At 39.7% G+C, this 14,303-nt stretch overlaps 2 protein-coding genes across 3 annotated transcripts in view; one reads left to right on the forward strand and one right to left on the reverse strand.

Moving 5' to 3' along the window:
• LOC107753941 (diacylglycerol kinase delta-like) overlaps nucleotides 1-2,198 on the reverse strand; it is a 72,553-nt gene extending 70,355 nt beyond the window's left edge. For both annotated transcript variants that reach the window (XM_016570225.1, XM_016570224.1), the window contains exons 1-2: nucleotides 2,073-2,198; nucleotides 235-470 (exon numbers count right to left, since the gene is read on the reverse strand). In XM_016570225.1, coding sequence (XP_016425711.1) covers nucleotides 235-470; nucleotides 2,073-2,193 — 357 coding nt within the window. In that variant the 5' untranslated portion in view covers nucleotides 2,194-2,198. The remainder of the gene's footprint in view (nucleotides 1-234; nucleotides 471-2,072) is intronic.
• Nucleotides 2,199-11,691: 9,493 nt separating this feature from the next.
• Nucleotides 11,692-14,244, forward strand: LOC107753945 (G-protein coupled receptor 12-like). The gene is made up of 3 exons (XM_016570234.1): nucleotides 11,692-11,711; nucleotides 11,793-12,145; nucleotides 12,951-14,244. Exon 3 carries the CDS (start codon nucleotides 12,953-12,955, stop codon nucleotides 13,949-13,951), a length of 999 nt encoding a protein of 332 aa, XP_016425720.1. The 5' UTR covers nucleotides 11,692-11,711; nucleotides 11,793-12,145; nucleotides 12,951-12,952; the 3' UTR covers nucleotides 13,952-14,244.
• Nucleotides 14,245-14,303: the final 59 nt, after the last annotated feature.

The raw sequence follows: 14,303 nt of genomic DNA on the forward strand, positions 1-14,303 counted from the left end.
GAGAGTGAGAGAGAGAGAGAGAGAGAGAGAAAGAGAGAGAGAGAGAATATGCACACATGGGTATTGAGCGCTTCATCTTTTGGGGTATCAAATTGTGACTTCAGCAACTTTTCTCACAGAAAAAACTACTCAACTTATTTACTTAAATAATAAATAAATATTAAATAAAATAATATTGGGGTGGTTAAAAAGTGAACAAAATCTCCTAAAATCCTACTTTCTGCTAAATCCTACCTTGGCTCGAATCTGACCAGAAGTGGATACTTTTCGGATGAGTTTGTGCGAGGTCTCCTCTGGCTCCCCGTCACTGTCCGATGATTCGTCACCCGCCTCGGCTTGAGGATCCGGAGAGGTCAGGGACTCCCGGGGCTCCCGGACATAAAGTACATTTGGATTGAGCTTTGAGGCCATGACTGTGCAGGGGACACGATTTTCACAGCACTCGTCTCCTCCTCTGTGCCAAGTCAGCTCTGAAACAGAGAAAGCTAATGGTATTGATTCCCAAAGAGACTTCTTCTGCTTTCATTTTAAAGCCCATATAGCTCTATGAACTACAGCGTTCATACTGTAGCAAATTCAGTTCCTCTATTTTGATTGCGCTAAGTGTTGAGGCCAACAAAAGAAACCAGTGCACAAACCAAAAGACAGTTAACAACAACAGGGGATTATTTAGTCTATCTATTGCACAACAGCATTAAGGGTAATGGAAAAAAAGGATATTTGAGGTGATAAAAAGGAGAAATAATTTAAAACACAAGATCTTGTGATCTTTGTGTTCATGTTGGTTTCATGCATAAAAAGTGGTGTAACAAACAAGGGAAAGTACTGAAATACTTAAACCTTAAATACCTTGAATTTAATTATTCAATTATTTAATTAGGCCTATTTTTTTATTTTCTAACTACCTAATTTTCTGTCTAAAGGGGTTCTTATCACACGACAACAAAAAAGGTTCCTGAAAATTGATTTGACAAATTGACAAAACTTTTTCAAATATCTCAAATATTAGTAAGATTTTAAAACAAAATTTCACCTTTTTTAAAACAAATAATAACAAAACATTATGCTAAACTAATTTATATTTTTTTCCCTTTAAAAAAAAAAAATCAGCCTATATATATATAGAGAGAGAGAGAGAGAGAGAAAGAGAGAGAGAGAGAGAGTGTTACACCATCAGACTTTTTACCTTAAGCCTCACAAAATCACATATCCAAAAGCATTAAAATTCATGGAGTGAAAACGTATTGATCATACAAAATGCATCCAGGTCATTTTTATTAATTACTTTTTTGCATAACAATAGATCCAGACAAAATAATGAGCAACACGCCATTGACCCTTATGCAGACGGTGAAGCCCATTAACGCTCAGAATCGATCCAAACCCATCTGACATAGGCTAATCCACAGACTGTCGCTGTCAGTGCTTTGAGAGATACATGAACTCGCTGAGTGTTGCGCGTGTTCACAGCTGCGCATTGCTTGCGCTCAAAATCATTCGACTCGGCGACACTTCGTTATCACCTTTCTCGCTGTTAATCTATTTAAGTCGCCTCTTGCCCCAAAATATTGCCTTAACGTGTCCCCATACGTGACAAAACGCGACGCTTTTTGCATCGGACTTCAGTTTATGGCACACACATCTCCTGTAACGTAAACATAAAATAACTACCTGTTATGATGTCGCGCGTCGGCTGTCTACGTTTGCAGAGACGTTCGAGTGAATAATGCCATTAATGATATTTAAACGCAGGCGTCTAATGGGCTTTTGGATTTGACGAGATTATATTTACACAGACATCTCCGACTCAGTAACAGACTCGGCTCAAAAACAGCCGTGTTGTAGACAGCATTAATGTTGTACATACACAATTTAGCGATCTAACGAGAGCAGCGTTCTCCGGCTTCGTCATTTGAATAAATCCGTTAGGGTTTGATTCACTGAACGCTCGCGGCGTTCGGCCATCACTTTCTGAATTGACAAATAGACTCAACTGTCATTCTCGCGCACGATTCCGTCTGCCGCGGTTGCACCGACTAAATGAAAAGCTGGACGTGGACGTGGTGTTTTACCTCTACGGTGCGTTGTCGGTTCCCGTTGAACCTCGTATGTGTGTTCTTGTTGCTCTCGGGCAGCGCGGTTAGATACTGTCAAATCTGCTCCTGTCGCGCACATACGCGCGTGTGTACGCATAGCATCGGATAAGATTTGAATCGAATGGGAGGGGTGGACTACAGCGCGAGAGCGTCTGTGTGTCAGCACATCTGGATGACTTGACAACAGATATCTAAGAAATGTTTGAGAGATTAATCCATCACCTACAGTACTATTATCGTTTTACTGCAGTTCTCAATGCAGATATTTAATGCTTTGCAGGATCGCTTCTGAAACTTCAGACTGGAGGGTGTTCAGTAGGAAGGGAAATCTTCGCTGACGAAATATGTGCACTTGTTGCTACATGTTGAACTGCTTGACAATGTTCTGACCATTGAAGAGGTCACTTGGGTAATGGGCAAATAGCCTAGCCACAGCACCACTGGACAAAAAGGTCTAGTGTGCTATCAAGAATCATACCTTTTTCTATGATAATAAAGACATTTAATTCCTTAAATCGATTGAATATTGGTTCACAATGAGCTTTCTTAACAAAATACATGCTGTAGTGGAAACCTAACTGACTTTAGGAGCCCTAATACAACTGGACATGTCAAAGTAATGCAGTTAACTAGTTAGCAACAGCATACTTCAGCATACTAATTGTCATTTATTTGGTGTAGCAGGAAGTGCAAAAGAGAAGAGACTAGTTACACCAACGGCATATGCAGCGCAAATATAGACTACAACTCATGTCCTGTAGCTATCAGTCCTCAATCTAAGCACAAGCTCCACTCTTTACCAACCAAATCCATTAAAACGCCATCATAACTCATTTAAGTCCCAGTGTAACCGATCATTAAACACTTGTATCTCTCTTCATTTTCTCATCTTGCTCCAAAACAAAATAAACAATTAATGAATAATAAAAAAAAAAGAATAATTATATACTCTACAGATCTAGTCCCCATAGCATGCTGGGAACCAGAAATCCCCTGACCCTTTCCAGTTTATGCCACCAAAAACAAAAATAAAATAAAAAAATAATAAAAAAATAAATCAGTTGTGTACTTTCAACATGAATGGATGATATAAATGGCTACAGAATATATCTGATACATGCTGTTCTGAGACAAGTTTTAGACAATACTTTCATGATATTTGATTACAATCAGGAGGCCAGTGAACTCTCTCTAAACTGTGGTTATCTCACCTGACTTCTCTTGTGCAATTTTATACAGTGGGTATAAAAAAGAATCACCTCTCTTTAAAATAATCACATTTTGGTGCTTTGCAGCCTGAAATGAAGACAGACAGTTTTTGTTTTATCCAATTTACTGCAACTTATATCATCCAAGTGAAAAATATAACAGCAACATGTCAGAAAAAAAATAAATAAATAAAAAACAGAATCACGGAGTTGGAAAAAGGATCACCACTTTGTGTCAGTATTTTGTCGAGCCACCTTATGCTTTAATTACAGACTTTAGTCTGTTGGGATATGTCTCTACTAAAGGCCAAAGTATACTTCGGCCGTCCGCATTACGTCATTTTCGTCATCAGGAGAGCTCGCGGAGAGCCGCGCACCCCGTCCGCGTGCAGGCAATTTTTTGAGACCTCGCGGATGGTGCGCGTACAACAGAGCATGCGCGAGGTGAATGTTGAGACAGAGTAGGTGGTACTGCGCATGCCTTAACTTTGCAGATCTAGACTTTTCAGTATTTGTCCACTCTTTTTTGCAGAACTGCTCAAGTTCAGTTAAAGGGGTCATATGATGTTGCTAAAAAATAGTCACGTGTTCATGAGGATTAGGCAAATCATCCCATATAGAAAACATCACAAGTAAAATTAATTATGTTTATAAAGATAAAAATGGGTTTGTTATAGCCCACTTACAATTTACATTTCAGAGATCATTACAAATAAATTATTCAACTAGACCATGCAAGGACATTCACCTTTTTCTCCTTCAACCACTGTGTGGTCAGTTTTGCTGTGAGCTTTCTGCTTTAGGTCGTTGTCATATTGGAAGGTAAACCTTCTTCCCATTGACAATTTCTGGGAGAGGGCAGCAGATTTTCCTCAAGAATTTGACGGTATTTTGCCCCATTGTACCAAATACCTTCCACTTCATAATAATAGACTTCACCGTGCTTCTAGGCATTGATAAAGCTTTTGACATTTTTTGTATCCATCTCCTGACTTGTGCCTGTCCACAACTTTATCCCGGATATCTTTTGACAGTGCCTTGCCACTCATAGTTGATTGTTTGCTTCAATTGCACAACCAAGGACTGGTAGGACCAAGGACAAATGCTCCAAGAAAGCTCTTTTCATGCTGAGCTAATCAAAATGACCATAGCTGATCACAGTTGAAAGTTAAATGGCTTTGTGTGCCACTGAGAAAGTGATTAGCTACATCTGATTGAGTTATCTTTCACTTGGATGTTATAAGTTGCACTGAGTGATTCTTTTCTATACCCACTGTAGATGCTAATTTTCTGTCATTAGAATGATATGAAATTGCAACAAATTGAAGTGCTTTCATGTTTAATACACATCTGAGTGGCATCTAAATGCTGGCCTGAGTCCATTTACATTCACCTGCTGCAGCCTCTATATCCAAACCATTAAAACTCAGGTGTGAAAATAAATAAAGGAGAATATCATTACTATATGCACCAATATCAAAAAATATTCCACTGATCATCTGGATGGCTAATACCAGTAGACTTTATTTATCCAGAAAAAGTTATTAAATTGTTGTTGCTTTTTTGTTTACCAAGATATGTTATTGAGGTATCATACATTGAATAGTCACGTCAATACCATGCATTTTCAGCATATAAAAATAAAAAGAGCCCTTCCCTCCTTCCATAATCAGTTCTATCAAAGATAGACTTAAGAGGAAAGAGGAATAAAATGGGTCAATGGTTATGACAGTGAAACTGCAATGCGTGCATTTTGTATTTCACTTCTCTTCTTAAAGGTAGGCAAATTATCAAAAATCATTTAATCTCTAATTAACTCTTCATTTCCAATTAATCAACCTACAAATGCTTCATTTTTTTTAAAGTCATATTGTCTATATTTCTTAAAAGATGTATATAAATTTGTTTATGAGTAATAAGGGACACCCCGGCCCACGAACTACCGACAGAGTCATTATTTTGGATTTAGCTTTCTGCTGCCACCCAGCGGTGTGTATTAAAACACACTGTCTGTCTGATGCTACGGGTCCCAATTAAATAATCATCAACGTCACTGAATAATTATATTTGAAGCATTAAAACACCACATCCAGCGTATTTAATTCGTTTGCCCCACATCTAAAAGCTAACTGTAGTATAAGTAGGGTTGTATGCACTCGTCCAGTGAACAGTCAAGAACTGATCAAAGAGATGCATCTGGCTCCATGTTTCAGAAAGCCTCAGAACCTGGAGCTCGCGGAGAAAGACTTTCGTGATCCCCCAGAAGCTTTCGTGACCCTTCCTTCGTCATCCTTCGCTTATGCACACGCAGAGGAATCCTTAAATCCCTGCAGAGGAATAACAGCCAACCTGCCGTGCGCAAGCAGAGCCACGTACGGGGCTTAATGATTCAGATGCAGAGAGATTACATATGTTTACTTGCAAACATCTTTCACTCTTACATTTTTTATGTTTTCATTTAAGGTAATGACCAAAAAATAAAAAAAAATAAAACCTGCAGTAGCTTTGTCGTGTTTGTTGCTTATACAGAACGAGCAATCATCAGATGGTTCATACAAAAGAATCGTTCCACGGTTTATCGGTTGCCATGAGAACGCGTCCAATGAGATGAAGTTTGCCTCAGTGAGCTGAGGAACAGATGGATGGATGGACCGACAGAAAGAAAGAACGATAGCTAGATAGAACGATAGATAGATAGATAGATAGGTAGACCAGTGAGCTGAGGAACAGATGGATGGATGGACCGACAGAAAGAAAGAACGATAGCTAGATAGAACGATAGATAGATAGATAGATAGGTAGACCAGTGAGCTGAGGAACAGATGGATGGATGGACCGACAGAAAGAAAGAACGATAGCTAGATAGAACGATAGATAGATAGATAGATAGGTAGACCAGTGAGCTGAGGAACGGATGGATGGATGGAACAATAGAAACAAATTACAATAGACAGACAGACAGGAACACATACATACATAGATCAGTGAGCTGAGGAACAGATGGATGGATGGAACGATATAACAAGAGAAACAAAGAACGACAGAATGATAAATATAGACAGATCAGTGAGCTGAGGAACAGATTGATGAATGAAAAGAAAGAACAACAGACAGAGACAGACAGACAGACAGACAGACAGACAGAGAGACAGACAGATAGATAGATAGATAGATAGATAGATAGATAGATAGATCATATTCCTATTCCCATTCCTATTCACTGCCACGCCATTCTCATTTGAACCAGATCATGAAACATTTGGGAGCCTCTCTTTGATCTTCAGTGAATGGCGCAGGTTTGTTTGTGTATAGTATATGCTGGTCTGACTGTATGAATGTATCTTTGATTCAAATGCGATTATACATGTAACCTACAATTACTGATGCAGACATGTTTGTACCTTGCAGATTCCCAGTAATATATGCATCTCTACTGTTTTTGTCCTTTTTAGTATAGTCTTCACAAGGTGGGTGTAAATAAATATTTAAAATATGGGGATTTCGGTCTCAAAGGAACTGATTACTAATCATGCAAAAGAGCACAACTGGAACATGATTATAATTTTAACAGCAATGCACAGGGGAAGTGTGCAGGCAGAAACTGCTAATTGGTTCAACAGTTGAGAAATATTACCTAAAGATCAGTGAATCATTTAGAACAATCCCAGCAGACTCCTCAACCGAGTGAACAACAGCCATTGCCCTTTTGCATTGACTAGAGATCAGCTTTGCCATTTCTTCAGTAATTGTAGAATAAGGATGAGGCTAAGGGAGCTAATTCAATGCAAAATATCAAGTGGTAGTATCTGGAGCCGTTTTAGAGAATTAACAGCAGAGCACTGTGATGGAAGATGTTGTGGAAACGAAGGACAAAATAGAAAAAGAAACAGACTTCCAAATGGGGCAACAACAAAATTACACAGCAGAATGTTCCTAAAATGTTCTATTCAAAGCAAAGCACACCAAATGGTGGAATAACAGAAGCCATTCTGCCAAAATCAGCTCCAAAATATGTAGATAATCCTGTCAATGGATAAAGCAAAGTTTCTGTTTTGAAATAATTTGTATTATTTTTTTTTAATTAATTATTTAGGTTAAAAAAAAAATCTATATTATTTGGTTATTAAAGAGAGAAATGGAAGAACAACAAATTTCACATCGGAATGTTGCTGAAATGTTCTACTCAAAGTAAACCAAATGATGGATTAACAGAAGTCAATTTGTCTAAAATCAGTTCCAAAATATGCAGACTGCCTTGTCAATGGATAATGCAGTTTTGAAATGTTTGTATTATTTTTATAATATATATATATATATATATATAATTATTTGGGTATTAATAAATAATTAAAATATTAAAAGTATTAAAAATATATAAAATATTAAAATCAATGAAAAAAAAAAAATCCCTTTCACCATCACTAAGTCGACCACTTCAAAATATTTTACTGTAAATACTGAAAGGTAAAACCTTCCTCATTTCATTGTAACAATCGAAACATGACAAGACAACATCAGGATGACTGATTAGGATTATTTTGTAAAATCCATATATATATATATATATATATATATAATGTTTAAAAAAAAAGAATTTTAAATTGCTCAATCTACTTCCTACTATCCCTTCGTTCTGGCTGGCCTTTGCCTCATCTGACCTCGTATCTTCACACAGCTCCTGCCTTCCTCTCTCATCTTCACACAATCCATAAATACACAAACGCCCAAACCCCTGCTGTCTCCCTCTTAGGGCTAATATGAAATGACATGTTCTCATCAGTCAGAGAGGCTGTGGGAGAAAGCTATGGAAAAGTCTTCCCTGAGTGGATGCTAACACTTGTCTCTGACCCCCCTTGGGATTACTCTTCACACATGGGCACCTGCTGCTCACGCAAGCCAGCAAGACCCCTACTGCGCACGAGTTAACTGCTGCAGACTAATCCCCCATTGAGTGAAGAAGAGATCTTGACAAAAGCAAGAGAGAGATTGGACGGAAAAAGAAAGAAGTGGAGTGATAAACAGCAATCTGTGCCTACAGGTATAATACTGCCATTATTAGATGGAAAAACTGACCCAGTTAGACCCTTGGTATCACCAGCTCCAGCTTTAGGCAGATATGAATGTAGACATCACTCACACACACACACACACACACACACACACACACACACAGAAGTAGTGCTTAAAATGGCATGAAATTAAAATTTACACAACTATAATGTATATTATAGATCTTTTGGTGAATAATTCATCCATGCATGTTTCATTTTCTTTCTTGGACCCCATAATGGCCGTATATGTTGACCTCAAAATGTCACAACTGGACCTTCGGGTAAAAGTGACAGACTTCTCTCTACGACATATGCAGGACTTCTCCAATCATTTAGTCCACCTACACCCCATCCTGCAGGCTTGCGTTCATCTGCCTCCACATCTCAAAATCCAATCAACAAGCAAATCATAGAACCAAGTCCCCGTCCACTTTTTCTTCATCGATAAACCGTTCCACTCAGATGTACGTCACAATGCAGAAAAAAGACCCGTCGCTACTTCTGTTTTATCGCAGCTTTAAAAACTTGTTTGAGGTCAAGCATGTAAATCATCCTTGAGGTTGAAGGTTTTTCTCATAACGTGAAATTCAATTAAATTCACATCTTTGCTCATGGAGATGGAGGGAAAATGAAGTTAAAGGTATAGAAAAAAGGACAAATTAGGAGGGAAAAAAAGATAGAGCCTCTATCTAGCAGACTGTCACCTTCTGAAGACGATGGCTGCTGAAAAGCCTGAGTGGAAGCAGCTCTCCAGCTTTCTTTCCACCTTTTCTTGCATGTGACATTTTAGACAAATTTCACCCAGGCTTACTCCATAACTCATCCATAAATCAATATGCACTACAATTAACCACTATTATTCAATCAATACACCATTACAAACCTTTAAATTGCAGTATTTTGTAGCAACTAAGCTAAATTATGACATTTCAGAGTCAATTCTTATATAATTGAACTTTCTACTAATCAGCCATCAGTAGTTTTGCATCACAGACTCCAAACTATAATGTTGATTATTGAACTGATTATATTATCTAGTGAAAATGATAGTGCCATTGCTTAGCACAGTGTAACAGTAAAACAAAAACTGCAAACCACCTAACAGACTGAATCTGGAAATCACTAACTACCATGAAAGAGTTACATTAGCATATATATATTTATACGCATACACACATAGAGATTTGTAAGAGACTACTAAAGGTCATAATAGGCTGCACTTATTATAGCTCTTCACACAAATCCAGCTGGCACAGGAGCCTCTGACTATGCTAAAATGATTCTCACTCACACTGATTTTGAGTATTAAATCCTAGACCATGAGTACTGCACATTTGCCTTCAAAATGTGTAAACCTCAACAATTGTACCATTTCTCTCTCTCTCTCTTTTAACTTTGTAGTGGTGTAATTTGCTCCACTCACTCAAAAGGCACACAGCAGTGTCATTAAGAAAGGCAGCAGAAAGAAGCCTGAACGAAGCAGAGTGCTGCATTAAAGAGCCGCTCTCGCTGGAGAATGAAAACTGTTTTAGATTGGAGAGGGCAGCGACTGAGAAAATCACAGTTAATAAAAACTTCATATTGAGAGTGTTTAAGTGTTTAAGCACTGTCAAACAGACAGTGAATAGAAGTACACAGGCTTGCTCACAGCAGATAAATACATTTGATGAGGCAGTCACATGCACACACATACTCACACACATAATGCTACAGCATCTGCTGACGAGCGAGTTCCAGCGTTTGGGAAGCGTCAGCAGGTTTTTGCGCGGTCGACGTGAGTTCAGTAATAGTCTTCTCAGCTGAATGGAGGAATTGCAATGCATTTATTTAATCATCAATACAGTATCTCAAGACAACTTAAGCACCAGATTGACATGCACTTGTTCATTAGATGGTCTATAGCTGCATAATACTAAGATAAACAGAGCTAAGAAACACAAGAACAAAGCTGTGGGGTAATAAGTTAATTTAACTGAGCGGATTTTAGTAAATTGGTCTGTATTTATTCAGCTAACAACAGGGTGAGTGTGCAGTGACTCATTTGATTTGTTGTGTAACTGCATTTCCAGTTGACATTGTGCATCAAAGACTTTTAAACATGTTTATCAGGTTATATGTGCAGACACATGGATGTGATAATGCAGGAATGTGTTGTAGATTATTGTTGTAACAGTGCATGCATACTTTTGAGAAAAGTATGAGGGTGATGATGTAATAGCTTACCCACAATGCTGTGCGGAGAAGATGAATGGGGGAGTGAGAGTGAAGATGATTGGTGGGAGCTCCCATCAATGAATAGCCATTGCAGGGCCAACGCTCAAGCAATGTTGAGACTTATTGTAATTCTGATCACTGCTGCTTATTCATAAGATTGTCTGTCAGGGAAAATGCAATGAAAAAAAAAAATCAGCATTCTTTAAACAGTTCAGTGTCCTCCCTTCTCTCTCTGTGGCTCTATTTTCAGCACACAAACAAAACCCAATTTCAGTGCATTGTTCGTTTGAACCTGTACAGTTCCTTGTCCAGTTTTTGTTTTGCACATTGTGAACAGGCTTTTGTGAGATATCAGAACAGCCCCAAGTGTTGCAGCAGGTAAAATCTGTATGCCAAATACTGCTACAAAACTAATTCTTATGATCGTCTGCCAGTATTTGCTAGCAGATGCACAATTCAAGGAAATGTGACTTTCTAACATTAACAGTGTTGGGCAAGTTACTTCCAAAATGTAATACATTATATATTACTAGTTACTGTCTTTTGAAAGTAATTAGTTACATTACAATATTACTGTCTCTGAATTGTAATGCATTACACTACTTTTGAGTTACTTTATTACTTTTGTAATGCGTTACTCCCAACACTGAACATTAAACAGCATAAGACATCTGCTGTTGGAGTAGCCTATTCGACAGAGTCCTCATAGTGGGAGACGCACGCGCCACCGAACACTCATTCAGCTCTTGAATGAAACACACTTACACCTTTCACCACTTACAATCCGTCTTAAAAACAAAAACAACGAGTACATTAGATATCTGATTCGATATACTAGATAATTATCACGATTTTAAATATTTTTCTAGGATTTTCGGGTGTCCATATGTTGCGTAATATCACGTAAAAGACACATGAATGTCGTAAGAGGGAGACGTGAGATGTAACAATAGAGACGCGCAAAGTAGACTTATCTGGATGCTTAAAACAAGTGAGAGCGGTGCTCTGGCTTTGTGTGAGCAGGACAGTTTGGTGTTGTCGGTAATCAAACAAAAAAGAAGAAAGAATCGTGTTGTTTTGCGCAAAGCGCGGCAGCGGCCGGCGACATTGGGTCCGGTACAGGGGGGAACGACACGACACGAGTGAGACGCGCTCGTCTCTTGTACTTTATATTTGGATTCGTGTTGTCTGAACGTGTTTTATGATTAATATTCCGTCCACAGCATCTCACAGACTCGATCATGACTGTTGTGAGGACTCTTGACGTCAGAGGGGAGAATCATCGGTGAGGTCCAATGAGGGGAATATCAAGCGAGGCAGCGCTATCGTCCTACCAACAGTATTAGCCATGCTAACCGACGAGCACCTCGCCTTTCCACGGGACTTGACCCGCCAAAGATGACGGTTTTACTCAACTACGTTAAACAAAGGGCATTTTAGTTTTTCTTTTATGTTGTTCTCCGTCTCTTTCCGGGTCCTCCATCTCCCCTCTCATCTCCATCTCCTCTCGTATGACAGGCACGGACTGCGCGCGAGCTCGGGGGAGAAAAAGGCATTGCAGCTTCATGGCACTGAGGTACCGTCAACTGATGCGCACTTGTGCTTTCTTTTGTGAGAAAGTGCCTTAGTTAAACGTGTCATTAAATTGCGATGATTGTTTTTCAACGGGCACCAGTCTATTTGAACGAATTGCCGGAGGGTTGACCTCTCCGAGTCCTTTGCAGTCTTTTCTTGGTCAGTTTATATATAGCCAGGTTTGTGAGGTGGAAATTTATGAATGAATGAGTTCAAATGTGTCTACGGCTATGGCGTCAGGCAAAAGCGCATCATTGTAGATTCTGTAAGCATATAAACGATGCCTTCATAAGAGACCCGTGCACTGAGGTGGCGCTTCTTATTTTTAGACAATTACTAAAAATAGAAACAAAGTGAAGTGCGTGCGTTTTGTCGGGACTGGTGCTTAATTAATAGCCTTTTTGCGATGAAATGCACATGCAGCAGTAAACTAAGCGAAGTATTGTGTATTTACAGCTCGTCTGGATGCAATTAGCTACATTGTTTTGCTGCTTCAAAATGTGCTTATTAAGTGCTCAACGACTATTCAATTTCTAATTAACCACAAATCAACACTTTACCAGCTATCTGAAAACTCTAGCTAATTACAAAATTTGTAAATACATATCCTACTTGGCCTAATAATTTAATTCTTGACTGCCTAAAAATAAGAGACTGTTTTATCAGGTTTGGGGGCTTCAGGCATATTTCTTTTGACAGATACTCTATTCCCACTGCCTTTCTACTGACATACACATTCTCTCTTATCTTCACTACCGCACCCCTCTCTCTCTTTCACCCCCTGCCCTCCCTCCCCCCACCATCAACTATGATTCACTCTCTTGCAGCAGCAATGAGCAACCAACTTCAAAACACCTCTTCCCTCTCCACGGCGGGCACGTGGAATCTCCTGGATGTGCGGAACTCATCACCGGTGCGAACGGCAGAGCTGAGGCCGCTTCCCGTTAGCCCGTGGGACATTGCGCTGTGTGTGACGGGCACGCTCATCTCCTGCGAGAATGCAATCGTGATCGCCATCCTGTTCTACACGCCCACCTTGAGAGCCCCCATGTTCATTCTGATAGGGAGCCTCGCGTTTGCGGACCTGCTCGCAGGACTCGGCCTCATTCTCAATTTCGTCTTCATCTATATGCTGAACACGGAGTTTGTAACTCTGATCTCCGTCGGCTTGCTGATTGCCGCCTTTTCTGCATCTGTGCTCAACATCCTGGCCATCACGGTGGATCGCTACTTGTCCCTCTACAACGCTCTGACCTACCACACGGAGCGCACGGTGACATTCACCTATGTCATGGTGGTTCTCATTTGGCTGGTGTGCATCATCCTGGGCCTACTGCCAGTGCTCGGCTGGAACTGCCTCCGAGACGAGGCCAGCTGCAGTATCTGCCGGCCGGTCACCAAGAACAATGCTGTGGTGCTCGCTGTGACGTTCTTGCTGGTGTTTGCCCTCATGATGCAGCTTTACCTACAGATCTGTAAGATTGCCTTCCGCCATGCGCAGCAAATCGCTGTTCAGCACCAGTTCATGGCCATTTCCACCACAAAAGGTGTATCCACGCTCTCCGTCATCCTCTGCACCTTTGCTGCATGTTGGATGCCCTTCGCCATGTATTCGATTGTGGCAGACTCCAGCTACCCGATGATCTACACGTATGCAACAGTGCTGCCAGCAACATGCAACTCTGTCATAAACCCAATCATATACGCTTACAGAAATCCGGACATCCAGAAATCCCTCTGGCTAGCCTGCTGTGGATGCGTGCCGTCCAACTTCTCTTTGCGGCCAAGGACATCGAGCGATGTATAGGTCGGACTCACATAATTAGTTTGTACTGTGTCAGTGTTAATGATATGATGTCCTTCCTTGGTGGGATCCCATTCAAACATTGCTGGTTGTGTAGTAGATGTTGCGATCCAAGATGTCAACCTGCAATGTATAATTAGATGTCTTTAATGCATAGTAGACATCTATGCACAAAATTTCAAGTTGTATCAGACATAAGACAGTTCAAATTGAACATGATCTGAATAATCTGGATATTCTGAGATATGTAGTACAGGCCCAGTGACACAAATCTATAGCCTATACTATATATCTAATCAATAAAATAAAAAAATTAAAATTAATTATATATATATATATATATATATATATATAT

This window comes from Sinocyclocheilus rhinocerous, unplaced genomic scaffold (assembly GCF_001515625.1).
Source record: "Sinocyclocheilus rhinocerous isolate Xijiao unplaced genomic scaffold, SAMN03320098_v1.1 scaffold831, whole genome shotgun sequence".
In the NCBI taxonomy this organism is placed as follows: domain Eukaryota; kingdom Metazoa; phylum Chordata; class Actinopteri; order Cypriniformes; family Cyprinidae; genus Sinocyclocheilus; species Sinocyclocheilus rhinocerous.

Coding starts and splice junctions, on each gene's coding strand:
- LOC107753945 (XM_016570234.1), top strand. CDS start 12,953: ATGATTCACTCTCTTGCAGCAGCAATGAGCAACCAACTTCAAAACACC.